At 34.4% G+C, this 17,732-nt stretch overlaps 1 protein-coding gene across 1 annotated transcript in view; it reads left to right on the top strand.

Moving 5' to 3' along the window:
• Positions 1-17,732, top strand: part of Dach2 (dachshund family transcription factor 2) — a 537,829-nt gene that overhangs the window by 335,415 nt on the left and 184,682 nt on the right. Inside the window, exon 4 of the mRNA XM_050130221.1 lies at positions 12,665-12,796. Coding sequence (XP_049986178.1) covers positions 12,665-12,796 — 132 coding nt within the window. The remainder of the gene's footprint in view (positions 1-12,664; positions 12,797-17,732) is intronic.

Below are 17,732 nucleotides of genomic sequence, written 5' to 3'. Positions count from 1 at the left end.
ACATTTCTGTTTCTCCTATTTTCTGTTTTAATTATAATATAAATACTTAAAGAAAAAGTGTTACAGTGTTGAATTAAAATAGCAAAATATTGAAGTAGTAGGGTTTTTTTTTTTTTTTTTTTTTTTTTTTTTTTTTTTTTTTAGGGCAGCCAACATGCTAGAGAGCAAGTATTCTGACAAATGGAGAACTGACTACATGATTGATTCTCTGACAGTTTTTGGATATGTTTAAGGAAAGACTGCTTCCTAAAATGTACAAGAGGTAGTAATCTTCGGGAAGCCAATTTCCTTTCTAGAATGTAGAGCATTACTGATTTTTAATATTTTCATAGTGGTGGTCTGATACTTTTTGACAAACACAAAGAACATTTGAATTCTTTTTAGCTGCTACATAGAAGCTAAAACAGCAGTTTCATTTTAGACTAAAGACATATTTTTAATTTGAGGCTAATTTTTCAATTCATTCTATTTCTAGCAGGAAATAAATAGCGTTCTTTCTATACTTGCTTTTTAAAGAAAAATTTATTTCATCTTGTAAAACTGTAGAAGAATGTCTAATGGATTGCCTTGGAAGGTATATAATACCATAAAAAGTATCATTTTGCTGTTCAAAAGTTAATATGGTTCAAATTTTCTTAAAATAAGATAGCCTTTAATTGTTATCAATAAATTAATTGATAATTTTGTAAGGATTAAATATAGAAATCTAGAACATTTTTATTTTAACATGGTAATGGAAGTAACAAGTGTAAATAATTGTTACTCAGAAAATATTCAAATACAAGGAACAAAAGTACCCAAGAATTTGAGTTTGACTGACCTTGTATCCATGTAAGAGGTCTAATTAGTGTAATATGTTTCAAATTGTGATTCCCTATCATGCTACCGTATTTAGAGCAATTCTATTCTAAGATGATAAATATTGCATTTAAGCTGCTTTGAAATATTCTACACTAAGAAACATAGAAATCAGGAATAATGGCTAGCAGTTACCACATCACTTGAAAGGCTGAGGCAGGAAGACTGTTTTGAGTTCATAGGGATTCCAGTTTAGCCTAAACTGCAGAATAAGATCCAGTGTCAAAAGAAAAATCAATAATGATAACAAAAAAACCCCAAAAACTAAATAAAGCAAAGAAGATAAATGAGATCTAGTGCACCTGGATGCAAACCCAAATTGCAATAATAGTTGCTTTTTAAAATTCCACAACTCAGTGTCTGTGCCTTGACCAATGTCACTTCTGAGGCTATGGTGCATACAGAGTGATGAAGTATACAGAATTTGAGCAAGTATTTGTTTAGGTAATGCCAGACACAGTTTTCTCTTTATGGACCTAGTACAGATTAGATTGGCCTTTGGACACCTTTATTTCCAATCTAAACATTGTTTATTTAAAAAGAAACAGTCATTTGCACATTTTGTAGAATCGATAGTCAATACAACACAGATTTAAAATGCTTATAAAAATAGGAGTGATGCATTGCTTCTTATAAGTGTTTAAGAGCAGATGTAATAGGAGTATTTGAGAAGATTTTAGACTTTCATATTGTTTCATCCTTATTATTTTGCTTGGACAAAGCTGTACAAAGTAAATACATAGTTGCTTAGCAACTGGGAATTTTGACAGGCATTTAAGGCCACAGTAATTTGTTCAAAATTGCAGCCAGCCTTCTAAGCTATGTTTTGGTTGCACTCTACAATGCTTTGCCAACCTTTATTAATTGTCATTTTCCTCTCTGACTCCATTCTGAAATTAAAATTCACTGTCTTATTATATATCGTCTAATCTGTCATCTTTGAAGGGTAAGTTGAATGTGAATACATACTGACTGTATCCTTTTTTAATATCTATCTGCATATTAACTAAGTCTGCAAAATTTTTATGTATTTATACATATATGTGATATATATGTATACATATGTGATAACTATTGCCAATGCCATTTCAAGGTTAAATGTAAGTTTTATCTGGTTATATCTACTATTTAGTCTACCTCTGGTTATAGTTTGTCAAGCTTTTTCTCAATATTAAAAATCAGTATTATGTTTATAACTGAATGGTGTCCAGAAGATTTACTGCAATGTTGATCTGTAATCCCTTGCAAGTGCCTTCTCTTCACTTTCATTCTTTTCATTTAGTTTATTTTTAGTGACTATTTTATTTATTTAGTTACTTGCTTATGTATATTTTTACTCTTGATTTTTGACAGTTTCATACGTGAGTACTATATTTACATTATTTTCTCTCTTCCCTCCCCCATTCTAATTCCTTTCCTACACCCACACTTTGAATTTCACAGCCACCTTTTCTTTACTGCTGTTACATAGATAAATCTATCTCTATCTTTCCATCCACATACAGAAACTATATCAATCTGTCTGTCTGTCTATGCATCCATATATCTATCCTGCTGACATTCTTTAGTTTTATTTATATGTATATATGTTTAGGATGACCGACAACTTGCTATTTTGTAACATGGCAGAAGACACTTAACTGGAGAAGACTGTTACTTTCTGTCCATCTTCATCTAAGGATGAGATTTTGTAAGGTTTTGTCCATCTACACTTGCATGTCAAGTATTGCTATCACGATAAAAGTTTTCTTTAGGCAATTATATTGTTAAAATTTCATAGGTGCAGTTTCCCTGGCACACAGAAATATTCTATTTTGCAGCATCACCACCAATGCTCTGACTCTTAAAATCTTTCCATCTCCTATTCTAGGATATTTCCTGAACATTAAGTGCAGGGATTATATTGTTCATGTATCAAATTGGTTTGGATAACTCATGCATAGTCAAATGCTTTTAGATTACTTGTTTTTGACATTTTTAAAGTTTGTGTTTCTGTAATGGTTTATACTTTTTGATACTTACAGGTTTCCATTTACTGTGTTCTGATGTTTTAAGGTCTAAGTGGTGTTTTTGTTTTGTTTTGTTTTCCTACACAGAGTTTGGAGCATCTGATAAAAATAAACCTAAATAAAATATATGCCTAGAAGATTTATATCTTCATCATTTATTAAAAGAGAATTTCATAGGTGTTTTAGTACATCATAGTTTACTCAAAGCAACTTTGTTTGCAAATAACACACAAGTCATCACACAGAACTTGAAAAGTAGATTGAAATCATGTGATGATCTAAACTGTTTTTCTTTTGGCAGATACATTATTAATTAGAATACCTTGACTGTTAATATAATTAAATATTGTTTTCAAATATAAAACATATTTCTAGGAACTGACTCACCATTTCATTTAATTATGTGTAAATCTGAAGATTTCATTATTCATGGATCGACTTCAGATAATTTACTTGTTCATAGATTAGGTGTGAAAGCTTGGAAACTAATCTTAACTGGTGGTCAAAGTATAAGTGATTAGGAAGTTTATATTTCCTTGGTACTTTTCAAATCACTATGATTTTTTTTTATTTTTCTCTCATACATTATATGCTAACCACACTTTCCCCCTTTCTTCACTCTCCTCCCCTCCCCGAGATCTAGTTCTCCATTTCCCTTTTACAAACAAATAAAAAAAAATTAAAACAATAGTCAGTCCTCTCAGGGATATCAACCAAATATGGCATAACAAATTAAAATAAAACTAGCACAACCCTCATATTAAGGCAGGAAGAGACAACAGTAGGAGTACAAGCGTTCTAAGCACAGGCAAAAGGATAAAAGTTAGCCCTCCTCCACTCCAACTCTTAGGAGTCCCACATGAACATCAAGCTATACAACCATAATGTATATGCAGCAAACCTATCTCAGACCCATACAGGGTCCCTGATTGTCACTTCAGACCCTGTGAGCCCTGCGAGGGGCCCTGCTTAGTTGAATTTGTGAGCCATGTTCTCCTGTTATACTCCTGGTGTTCTCCACCCCTCTGGCTCCTACAATCCTTCATCCCTGTCTTCTTTTGGGTTCCCCTGGCTCAGCCTAGTGGTTCTCTATTGGTATTTGCATCTGATACCATCAGTTGCCTCCCTGATGATGATTATACTAGACACAGATATATGAGTATTATATCACTAAGAATCATTTCAAATGGCATCCTATAGGGTAGGAAAACATTTTTATTAACTCCACATCTGACAGAAGGCTAATATCTAAAATATATAAAGAATTCAAGAAACTAGTCATCAAAAAACCAATCAGTTCAATTTAAAATGAGGTTCCGACCCATAGAAAAACATATATAGATCCTCCTGAAAATTGAAAGCAGACACGATGGCCAGGCAAAAATTTGGAGCATAGGAGTTATGTTGGGATGGAGGGAAGGAGAAAGGGGAAGAGAGAAGGGAGAAGGGGAAGGTTGGGAAGAGCTTGGGGGAGTGGAATGGTTGAGATGGAGGAAGGATGGATATGGGCGCAGGGAAGGGGATTTCTTAATTGAGAGAACCATTTTGGCAAAAGGCTTGGATCTGGAGGGGTTCCCAGGAGTCCATGGGGATAACCCCAGCTAGGACCCTGGGCAGTGGAGGAGAGGGTATCTGAACTGGTCTTGTCCAGTAGTCAGACTGATGACTATCTTGAATATCACTATAGAACCTTCATCTGACAGATGGAGATAGACACAGAGACCCACATCAGAGCACTGGACTGAGCTCCCAAGGTCCAGTTGAAAAGCGGAAGGAGGGAGACAGGGAATATGAGCAAGGAAGTCAGGACCTCGAGGGGTTGGTCTTCCCACTGAGACAGTGTGCCTGAGCTAATGGGAACTCAATAAATCCAGCTGGACTGGGACTGAATGAGCATGGGATCAAACTGGACCCTCTGAATGTAGCTGACAATTGGGGCAGACTGAGCAGCCAATAATAATGGCACTGGGATTTATCTCTACTGCATGTACTGGCTTTTTGGGATCCTATTCTAATTGTATTCATATCTTCCTAAGCCTGGATGGAGGGGGGAGGGCCTTGGACTTCCCACAGGGCAGGGTACCTTGCCCTCTCTCAGGACTGGAGGGGGAGGGTGTATGGAGAAGCAGGAAGGAAATGGGAGGAGGGGGAGGAAGTGAAATTTTGATTGGTATTATTTATAAAGTAATATAAAAAGAAATAAAAATACTATGATAAAACTAAAACCATGTGAAAGGAACATATAGAAACAATTTACATTATGGTGGAAGTTTGAATGTAAGGCACTTTTGGGAGTTGTGGCTTTGTTGGAGTAGGTATATCCTTGTTTTTGGAAGGGTTTCACTATGGACATGGACTTTGAGGTCTCTTTTGTTTAAGCTTCGCTCAGTGTGACACTCAGTCAACTTCTTGTTGCCTGCAAGATATGGCTTGGCTACTCCTCCAGCACCATGTCTTCCTGCTTGTTGTCATGTTCTCCACCATGACGGCGATGGCCTGAACATATGAAACAGTAATCAAGCTCTCTTAATTAAATGTTTCCATTATAAGAAAAAAAATGGAGTTCCAATTTGAACAGAGAATTTCCAACAGAGGAATCTCAAATGGCCAAAATACACTTAAAGAAATGTTCATCATGATTAACCATCAGAGAAATATGAATCAAAATGACTCTGAGATTCCATCTTACACCAGTCAAAATGGCCAAGTTCAAGAACACAAATGGCATTTCATGCTGGAGAGGATGTGGAGGAAGAGGAACATACCTTCATTGCTGGTGGGAATACAAACTTGTGCAGTCACTATGGAAATCAATATGGTAGTTCCTCAGAAATTTAAAACTCTCAATATCTAACTAACTATACCACTCTTAGGCATATACTCTAAAGATCATTCATTACACCATTATGTTCAGAGAAGATTTATTTATAATATCCAGAAACTGCAAATAGTCTAGATGTCCCTCAACTGAAAAATGGATAAAGAAAATGTGGTAAATTTCACAATAGAGTATTACTCAGTTGTAAAAAACAATGACATCAATGAAGTTTGCAGACAAATGGATGGAACTAGAAAAAAAAATCATCTTCACCCATATCCAGAAAGAAAAAAAAGCATGGTACTAACTTATATGTGGATATTAGCCATTAAAGGCTAATTTTACAATTCACAGACTTAGAGAGGCTGAGCAACATGCTGGGCTCTGGGAGGATAGGGAGTAGATCTCGCTGGGAAGGGGAAATAGAATAGATTTTGTAAGTGAACTGTGGGCTGGATGGGATGGGAACAGGAGGAATCAACTGTATAATGGAGGAAAAGATTACTGGGAAAGACAGTTAGAACTGGGGGACATTTGGGGAGCAATAGTGCAGTGGAAACTTCCTGGAATTTATGAGTAACCCTAGAGAAATCTCCCAGTAATAGAGGATACAGAGTCTGAACTTGTTATCTTGTATAACCAGCAAGGCTCACAACAGTGGGACTGGGACATCAGCACAACCACAAAAACTTGAACCTATAATTTCTCCTGCTTGTAAGATGTGCTCATGTGATGGTAGCACAGAACTTGTGGGAGTGGTCAACCAATGACTGGTCCAAATTTAGCCCCATGCCATAAGAGGGAGCCTACGCCTGACAATGCCTGGTTGGCCAGGAACAAGAGGGTGGACAGCCCAGAGACACAGGAATAGAACCAAACATGACTGTCAAAAAAAGGGAAAAAACAGAAAAAAGAAGAAAACACTTTTGTGCACTCATATATATGGTTTTGTTGTGCTGTTTATTTTGTGTTTTTTACATGTTTTACCTTTATAAATTTTTCATTTTTTAAATATATTTTGATCATGTTCTTTCCTTATCCAACTCTTCATAGATCACTCAAATCATGCTAACTAACCAGCTTTAAGATTTCTGTCTCCCAAAACAACAACAAAAACAAATGCATTTTTGTGTTTTTACATTTTACTACAAGTGACAGATACCCTGACAGTAAACTTGTAGTTCAATGACTATATATCTAGTATATTTGTAAATCAAGTATTCTTTTTCTAGTGAAAATATTTCAAGGAAATTTTTATTTAGGTAAGCACTTGGATAAAAATAATTAAAGAAACTACATGCATACAGTAGAAAGAAAATGTCAAGGGGATAATTGTTTTAAAAGGTCATCCTGAGATAATCCAGTCTAATGTATTCTTTATGAATATGAATAAATTAAAGCAGAGAAAATTATATGATACACTTATTCCCATCGTCTGTTCAGTGACTCTGATGACACAAATCAATTGTAGAATTCTCTGAGTTGAAATAAGGATCATAAATACAGTATCAGTACTGGAAGTGTTAATTGTAAAAGCAGGAGATTGGAATACTTCCTGAACTAATGACAGGTTACTAACTTAAGTCTCAACCTCAAACTTTATCTCAAGGTTTCAGAGATTTTTATTTATAAAACTGGAGGATTAATAGACCATTTTAGGTGTTTATTGAACTTCTCATGAAGAATATTCCCAGACATTTTAAGCCTAAAGTATGATCAAATATACTTCAGGATAATATAGACTTTATCACATTCGGATGTTGAATTTTAGTTAAGAATAAAGTGTGTAAAATATAAAATATGTCAGTTAAACCTACTTCAATAACTTTGCAAAATTGGATATCCACAAGCAGAAATGAGAAAATGAGCTGTTTGCTAAATGAATTGAAAACTTAAAACATATAATGTGATACCACACAACTTCTAGAAGAAAGCATAGGAAAAATCTTTTTGACATTTGCCTTGGTAGTGATTTTTTTTTGAAAATGACAACAGAAGCAAAGGAAACAAAAGCAAAATGGACAAGTGTTACTACATCATACTCAAAAGCTTCTGACCAACAAAGAAAACAGTCTAAACAGAAAGAGGACAACTGATGAAGTGGAAGAAAATATTTTCAGACCTATTATCCAAGAAAAAAGTTAATATCCAAATGATATAAATGTGTGCAGAAGTTTTAAAGCTCAATAACACTGAGAAAAACACAATCAACATTATATATATATATTTGTTAATATATGTATGAAATTCAAAATCAGTATCACAAATATCTTATTTTTTAATTTTACTACTTGTGATATTCAAAACATACAACTTATGTTTTTATAAAGATATGAACACATAAAGACATTTTTCTGTATCAATAGTATATACTCTGGAATATTTCTCAACTTAAAATATGATTTTGTTATATTATTATGACAGTGGATAAATATCAAGGTTGTTATTCTAAGGTAAAAAAGCTAGACACAGGAAAATATTATATGGTACATATTCCATGGTGGATATAAAATTTCTTACATTTCTAGTAGCAGAGTAAAATTGCATATAGGGTCATCAGTGCCAGAAAAAGGAACACAGTCAAAGGAACAAAATTGTTTGGAAAATACATAATTTGCATATTTAAGGTTTTCTTGGGAGAACAGATTTTTTTCATTTTGTATATTGAAGATATTTTTCATACAACATATTCTAATCATAATTTCCCTTTACTCATTCTCTGCATTTATTTAGTTCCAAACCGTCTTTGTATCTCTTTAGAAAACAAATAGTCAAAAAAAAAAATAGACTTGGAGAGAGCAGGGACACAAGGAACATACCTAAACATAATAATGGCAATATACAGCAAGCCAACAGCTAAAATCAAACTAAATGGATAGAAACTCCCAGCAATACCACTGAAATCAGGAAAAAGACAAGGTTGTCCACTTTCTCCATATATATTCAATATAGTGATTGAGGTCCTAGCTATTTTAGTAACAACATCCCAAGGACTTTCCTGAACTTTTATAAAATAACAAATTATTTTCAGAATAAAAAAAATTCAATAAATGTTTGTAATTACAGAATAAAGATATAGACTATTGTACGTTGTACATATTATCATTTCATCAGTAATTGGAATGACTAGTCTTTCTTTTCTGTCTGCTTTTCCTGAAACTTGGAAATAGGGTGTGATATATGCATATATGCATCTATGTGTATATATATATATATATGCCATTTGTAACTGAGAACTTAAAAAATTATTTTTTTCACTTTGACTAATCGTAATTTTCAATATTCTCTGTTATCCACTACATAAATAAGCCTTTTTTTTATGAGGAATGAGAGCCAAGGTAATATATGGTTGTAGTGATATGTATTTAGAAACACTTGGGACATATATGCATTTAGCAAAATCAGAATAATAGATTTTCCTCTAAGATGTACGACCTTCCTTTTGAGCAACCACGAACAATGACACCAACCACTACTTTTAGTATGTCTCTAAGACGTCCAGGCTAGCAGTCTTGAGACATAACACATTCCTAGCACTGAGCTTTTTTACTAGAAGATACAGAAAGATTGTATGTACCAGAAGTCTATGTGTCATCAGACAAAGCAATATTCTTTTGATATATATGTCACAGAACTGACTTCCTGGCCTCTGGCTTTTATAATCATTCTACGTTCTCTTGCACTGTGTTCGTGAGCATTAGGTACAGATGTTGTATTGTAGATGTATTTATTGAGTCTGGGGAATGGGTATGAGATGAGTTGGTCTATGAATATTGACCAGTTGTGCTTTTCTGTAAGCATATCTTCTTCATATAAAGGTATGCTTGATGAAGGATTAGAGCTATACTTATCTATGGGTATAATGATACATATTTAAAGTGCAGTTACAAATTATGGTTGAGTAAAGTGGTAGAAGGATATCTTCTATTATCCAAGATCTCACTAATCCTGGATACTTTGGTATATTCCAGTACCAGTTAAAATTTCCAATGCATTGAGCAGGCTTTAAGCCCAATTAGATAGATTGCTCATGTATGACAACCATTATGCTTTTAGAAATATATTGCCAAGAAGGACACTGTTGTGGTTAATAGGCCCTACAACTGGATAGGACTCCCTTGGTAGCAATATGGTCAGTGTCTTCTGGTATTATTTTTATTATCAAAGCTAAATCTCAAAATCAAAAAAAAAGTATTCAAAGACAGTTCCTGCTCCCACTGTTAGGAGTCTCACAAGAAGACCAAGAAATACATCTGTCACAGGTTTTCATAGCGCCTAGGTAAGTGGGCTTTGGAGTTTTTGGTTCAATCTCTGTGAGCCCAGGCTAGTTGATACTGTGTGTTTTCTTATAATATTATTGACCCCTCAGTCTTCTACCATCCATCCTATCTCTCTTCAGCAGGATAACCTGAACTTGGCCTAATGTTTTGTTGTGGGTCTCTGTATCTGTTTCCATCAATTGTTGAAGTCTTTGATGACAACTGGTTTAGGAACCATTGCAGGTTTACAGCAGAATATCATCAGTTACCATCACCTTGCCTTTTTTTTTTTTTTTTCTCCAGTCAACTTTGCTTCTCTCCTAGGTCTCTGGGTCATCCAGACTCTGGGCCTTGGTGCTCTAGGCAGTCTAAGAAGTTGGCTGGCTCTCTCAGCATAGATCTGATACTGGAATAGTCATTGGTTGGTCACTCTCACATCTATGTACCACCCTTATCCCAGCACATCCCAGAAGCAAGACAGACTATATGTTCAATGTTATATGGTTGGTTAGTGTCCCAGTCTCTTCACAGGAAGTCTTGCCTGCTCACAGGAGATGTTCCCTTAAGGCTTGTATTCCTATTGCTTGGAGTCATCACTGGGGTAATCCTTGTAAATTCCTGGGAGTTTCTCTTGTACCAGGTTTCTACCTTTCCCCTGAACCCCACCCCACTTTCCAGTAGTCTCTTTTAATATTTGAGAGGCTTAATGATTTCTTAATAATAACGGAGGAGAAAAAGATGGAGTGGGGAAGAAGGGAGTTTGGGGGTTAGTGGGAAGAGAGGAGGGAGGGGAAAATAAAGTTGGGATATAAATGAATAAATTAATTAAAGGAAGGGTGGGAGGAAGGAAGGAAGGAAGGAAGGAAGGAAGAAAGGAAGGAAGGAAGGAAGGAAAAGCAAAAGGGAGCTTTCAGTTAGGAAGTAAGTAGAATTTCAACATTTTATGAAGATTGAGTTTGTAGCTACCACAAACCCAAGAACTTCTGTTTTACAAGGGTAAAATGAATTCTCAAAGTTGCTTGAGCTTGCATTTCCCTAATCGCTAAAGATGATGAACATATTCTGAGAAATTTCTTAACCATTTTTATATTTTCTTTTGTGAACTTTTTCTTCAGATCAATAGTCTACCTACTATATATAATTTTACATATACATATATGAAACCCCATAACAGAGTTGATCTGAGAATCCATGTCTAAAACAACAAAGTTTGTCAAAGAAATATGTCTGTGTAGTTAACTGTAATTATAGCGCTTTCATCTTTAAAATGATCATTCTTTCATTACTTTCTTTTCTAGTTATCTGATATATGCTGAAATTCTTATATATAAGTAAAATTTATTATTCTCAAATTAACTTTGTTACTACTTCATCTGAATTTTGTCTTCAAGGCTACACTGGGGGAAATCTATGTAAGGGTGTTCTCTTTTCTTAAATGTACCCTGTTATAAACAACTTGTTGAAAAAAACTAAGTTGACACCTGAGGACGCCACCTTTTCTAGAGACTCAACAAGATTTCATGATTTATTACTCATAAAAGTATAATGTTATTGTAATGAAGATCATAAGCTAAGCAAGAGCATAGGAGGAAAAGGTTATATCTCTAAACTTTGAGTCAAATGAAATAAGGTCTAAAATGGGAACCAGCAATGTATGAGTGAATGTGGCAAAAGGAACTTAAATGGTTTTCATTCATTTACATTAGAGCTGTTTTAGAACTTTAATATCTATACATTCCACTAAGAAATGTGGTCCTTTGTCACCTATATTTATATATGTAACTGAACTATAAAGGTTTATTCTTTTCTTTTTGTTAAATGAAGAAATTGAACATGATTTCCCCTCTGTGTGCTGTGATTACCAATAATAAAGAAACTGCTTTGGACCTATAGCAAGGCAGAACTTAGGCAGGGAAAGCTAAGCTGAATGCTGGGAGAAAAAAAGGGCAGAGTCAGAGAGAAGCCGTGGAGCCACCACCAGAGTCAGACATGACAAAACTTTGTAGGTAAGCCACTGCCATGTGGCAATACACAGATTAATGGAGATGGGTTTATATGTAAGAGTTAGCCATTAAAAGTCTAGAGCTAGTAGGCCAAACAGTGATTTAAATAATACAGTTTCTTTGTGATTGTTTCAGGTCTAAGCTAGCTGGGCAGCCGGGAACCAACAAGTGGCCTTCTCAATTTCCTTCTAAGACTATTATGACATGATTCTTCACCAGGTTAATAGTACATTTAGAATCTGCTCCCTGATATTCCTTTGCACAGCATACAGATGGTATTTGATTAGACAGGCACATAAATATTGGAACTTTTCATTGTGTCAACAAATTAAAAATATGTGAAAAGTCTTGTTCATAAATATTCTTAATTTCATTTTTGCACACACATATATTAAGTATTGGATTGCTTTCCCTTCTTGTAGTTAATAATTATTTACTTAAAATCAAGTAAACGATTGCAATATTTAACCTATTTAGTTATTTTTTTTAAATTACAAATCAGACCTATATTTTAATCTCTTTAAATTATATTTTCATGCTCTTTGTTATAAGTCATTATGAGTTGAAAATGCATTTTTGAATATTCATTTTTTATTGCTTACTTGTGATTTACTTTTCTGCTTGCATCATGCAGCATATTCCTGTTAAATAACTATGCACATATTTTTCTGTCATTAAGAAATAATTCCCATTTTTAAATTGATGGTTCTGATTTAGGTATAACAGCTGCAGCAATGGCTGAGGCAATGAAGCTCCAGAAGATGAAGCTAATGGCGATGAATACTCTTCAGGGAAATGGAAGCCAAAATGGGACTGAGTCAGAGCCAGATGACCTTAATTCTAACACAGGTGAAATCTTTCAGCAGTTACCAAAAGGCAACACTTACTGTTTTATTATAGAATCTAACAGAGGAGAAACAGTGAACCAAGAATATTATCTGTGCTTTGATTATAAATAGTTTGGAAAGAACCATTAGCTTAAGTGTAATGAGTATACTCAAGCTAGAAAACTATTGCAGATTATAACCTCAGATTCACATTTCATAAACATTTAGAAATTTCTGTTTTTGTTTGTGAGACAAGCTTTCCCTACACAGCCCAGGTTGACCTTAAATCCACTCCATTCTTCTCCTTTATCCATCCTGCCTGCCATCTTTCTACTGTTTTTCTGTGATGCAATTTAGTTCTAATTCTTATATTAGTTGTTGCCCTCCCTGTCTTAAAATCTGTGCCCTATTCCTGATGCAAACCGCACTTCTTGCTCTTTCATTCTAAAAACTAAAGTCACAGTCCATACTCCAGGTTCCTTGAACCAGTCTTTTCAAGAATTGTAAAACCACTTGCTTAGCTGAATGGTGGTTCTGAAGAACTCAAAGAATTGTTGACCATGCCAAGTTGAAAAGAAGTACAACAGAGAGCTGGAAAAGAAGGAAAAACAGAAGAGAGAGAGAGAGAGAGAGAGAGAGAGAGAGAGAGAGAGAGATATATGCTTGTATAGTCACATGTCTTCTCATCTCATAATGTTTGTTTTTTTTTTAATCATTTATCCTATGATAACTGTATCTTAGCCATTATCGTATGATAGTACTCTGACAGCTTCAAAGAATGTGATGGTAACTATCAGCATATGTTGATAAATAGATGAAAAAATAATTACTAAGATTTAGTTTAGAGAAAAATAACAATTGAGGCAACCGATGTTGGTTCCAGGAACTATGGCTCCAAAACTAACTCTACATTTAAACTCAAAATAATGAAGTGCAGGTATAAACAGAATGTTATGATTTAATTTTCAAGGGAAATGGAAAATTGTCTCAAGGTGGGAAAGGATTTAATTATAATAGTGTGTAAAATTAATCTGAGTTTTCTCACATAAATTTTCAATTTCTTGGTGAATTATAGACTTCTTTCAGCAAGTGGTATTTTCCTTCTATTTAACATTGTTGCAGTTTAACAGGAGATAATTTGAAAATTCATATTTTATTCATTCAGATTATCTAGAATGCTGGGTCTTACAATTCTTATCAAAATACAGTGGGAAAGTTGTTCTAATATTTAAAAATAAAGAAGTGGAGTATAGAAAAGTTTATTTTTCCCAAATCATAATACTATTGAATATCTGCCTTAAAGTTTGCTCTTATATTTGACTTCGTCCAAAGAGTTGATCTGTTTAGGATTCTGTTTTCTCATCAACACCGTGTTATAAAAAGACTTTGTCTTGATCTTGTCATTATACTAAATTATATTAAAATGAGGACATAAAGAAAGAGCTATGAGCTTCTATGTTTCAGGGCCTAAAAGTTCATGCTGAAATTCAGACATAAACTATCTTAAATGTGATCAGTTTAAGAAAAAATACTTTTGAAATTTAATGTTATAAAGGAAGAATTTGAAACAATAAATATCAAGTAATAAGTTTTTGAGTTTTTATAACCTGCATAACCAAAATGCTTGATAAACTACAAATTAATAAATTACAGTTTTAAAAGTTTACATTACAAATATAAATTTATTTTAAGAATTTTATGTAACATATTGTTCTATTCTGAGTGTCCAATATGTCTTTTATGTCTTTGGGTTTGCTATCTCAGGATTTGAAATGAGATCAAAGACTAGGCCAGATTTCTCATTTTTCTACTTTAGTTTATTTTAGTGCCTTCCAAGACAAAAAATAAGTATGTGATCTTGACAAGGGAGATCAGACTCAGCAAAATTTATGGCCTAATTACTAGTTATGGTCATGGTCTTCCTGAATGTTCATGGTTTAAATAGAACTGGGAAATGGAATATATAACCCAAAGGAAAGTTTGGTCTTAGAGAATAATTAAGCTTTTATTTACATGGTAGGTACTAGATACTATCAGACAAACAAAATATACTTAGTTCAGTAATAATATTCATTATGTGGGTTATAAACTATCAGTAAGGAATATACACTAAATTTTCTTTAACATGATAGCATAAAGTCAGAGTTAGTAATAAAAAATTAAGCTAATAGCCGGGCTGTGGTGGCGCATGCCTTTAATCCCAGCACTTGGGAGGCAGAGGCAGGTGGAGATCTGTGAGTTCGAGACCAGCCTGGTCTACAAGAGCTAGTTCCAGGACAGGCTACAAAACCACAGAGAAACCCTGTCTCAAAAAAACAAAACAAACAAACAAAAAAAACAAAAACAAAAAAAAAATTAAACTAATAGTCATTTGGTATTTTGATACATAGATTTCTAATGACTTCAAGCACCTAGCAAATATCAGGCTTTTCATAAAAAATATCACTAAGTATACTTTTTATTTAATTAATTCTTTGAGATTATAGTTTTCATATTGACTTAACAATGCATGATATTTTAGCAATGAAAGGTCAATGTTTTTGTCTCTAAAAAGAGGAATTAAAAATCCCTGAATTTCATTATGGTTTAAAATAGAAGGTATAGAAAAGACAAATCAGTATACAAGTGACTCTAATCTGAAGTATATGGCAGTAAGGAAGCAGGAAAATAAAGTACTATGAAAAATATAGAAAGAAGAAGAAATTTATTTGATTAATACTCTCATACAAAGATTCCATTGAAGATGTAACATTTATATTGGTGTTTCAAATTTGTTCGGGTGAATGCACTATCTCCATGAGTAGTTGTTTACAAAATAACTGGTTCCCAGAGCCTTCAGGTCATGTTCATATGTTGGGTGAGAATTGTACTTAAAAGATGGACAAAATACCATATTTTAACTATAAAATTATTTTCATTTTTGTTTTTTAAGGATGCCAAATAACAGGTTTTGATCATATTCACCTCTCTGACCCAACTCTTTTCTGTGCTATTCCTCTTTTCCTATCCACTTAGGTTTGTGTCTTATTTTTTTTTTTTTTTTTGACTCAGTAAGACCAATTTGTGATGCCCACGTATTCTTGGATGTGTCTTATTTCATTGAACTGTGGTCCAATTCCCAGAGATTGATTCTCCCTTTCCCATCAGCCACCAATTGCCAATAGCTTCATTGTTGGGGTGGGATTGTATGCTAAATTTTCCCCTCTATGCTGTGATTTCGTGTATTCAGCTTGTAAAGGTTTTCTGCATGCTATTGCAACCACTGTGAGTTCATTTGTGCAGATGTCCTGCTATGTCTAGATGTTTTCTTGTAGTCATCCACTGTCTCTGGCTCTCATCCCTTCCTCCCCACCCCCAGTATTGTGTACTGATCTCTAGCCTTGTGAGGAGTGGTGAGGTATACATGTTACTTTAGGCATGAGGTTTCTCTAGTTATCTTCATCTCTCAACTTGACCAACTATGTGTCTCTGTGTTTATCACTGTCTTGGTTGCTTTTCTATTATTGTACAAAAACACCATGGCCAACACAACTAATAAATGAACCATTTAATCATGTTTATACTTTCAGAGGGTTAGAGTCTATGATAGCTGATCAAAGACATGACAGTAGGAACATTTGAGGACTCACATCTTATTTCACAAATAGCAGGCCAAGACAGCAAACTGAGAAGTGGGTGAATTATTTTAATTTCAAAACAAGCCCCCAGTGACACACCTCCTCCAACAATGCCACACCTCCTAATCCTTCTCAAATAGTTCCACCAAGTGTTGATAAAGTATTTTAATATATAAGTCTATGGGGACTGTACCTGTTACAACAACCACACTCAGTATCTAGTGCAAATTAAAGCTTCTTGATTGGTGTTAAAATGCATTGGTCTATAAATATTATAATAAATCATTGGAGTCTATATAAAATATTTTGTTCATTTATCAGAATAATTGTACTTATTTCTTCCAGCCTATTACTTGCCTAGCTTTAAGTTATTAGACTAATAATGGTGCCAGTTACAGGTTTCATCTTTTTGAGTGATAATTAAATCCACTGATTTTGCGATTGGTAACTCTTATGATGTTAATGCCATTGGACCAGTAGGTGGGTCTTGCAAAGCCAGTAATTATTTTTACTCACAGGTTTCAGAACTAGGTATAATTGATGATTATTTACTCCTTCAGTAGCTATACGATATCTTCCAGCATTGTAAAAGAAAATGAAGCATCTAGGTTTGAAACAGCCTGTTTTCATCATGTGTTATGATTGTCTAATGGTCATTGCTAACCTATGATAGAATAACTCCACTAATGTTTTATGTATATGTGTATATTTTTCTTTATCTTGATCTATATATTTGGAAGCCTTTAATGTCATAGATTTCCATATGTCTGTTTTGAAAGGTTTTTAATGTTATTCATTCCCCCCATATTCCCTCTTTTATCCTCCTCTATATTCCCCAGCACAGTTTAACTCTACTTGCTCTATTATTCCCTTATAATCCTAATTGTTATCATAAAGCCTTCATCTAGTAACTGATGGAAGCACATACAGAGAGCCATATCTGCAGTGAACTCCCTGACCAGCAGGAAAGAACAGCCACCAGACGAGGATTCTTCTCAAATCACGCTTTATTGGAGCCTCTTGGTTATAGGGAGAGCAGAAAGCAAGGGGCCCTGAGCTCTGATTTGCAGCTGCTTATATAGGGAGTCTGCCTAGCAACCTTTGATACTTTGATACTTTAACTGCTTTTCTGGAGACCCACTGGCAGGAAAGAAAGCAGGGGAACATCCTTGACAATTACAGACCACAAGGAAGTTCCCCTGCCGGTCAGGGGAAGTGTGGGCAGCTAGATCACAACAATTCATCCTGTTTTCTGGTGGAAGAACTGCAACCTTTATTATGGTATCAAGCGAGGCTGGGGCCAAATGCCATCTTGTAATGGCAGCCACTCAAATCGGCTCC

The sequence above is a fragment of the Alexandromys fortis genome, unplaced genomic scaffold (assembly GCF_014885135.2).
Source record: "Alexandromys fortis isolate MF-2015 unplaced genomic scaffold, M_Fortis_MF-2015_v1.1 scaffold_230, whole genome shotgun sequence".
Taxonomy (NCBI): Eukaryota; Metazoa; Chordata; class Mammalia; order Rodentia; family Cricetidae; genus Alexandromys; species Alexandromys fortis.
Note: the sequence above shows the minus strand (reverse complement) of the source record. Positions and strands in the feature narration are given on the sequence as shown.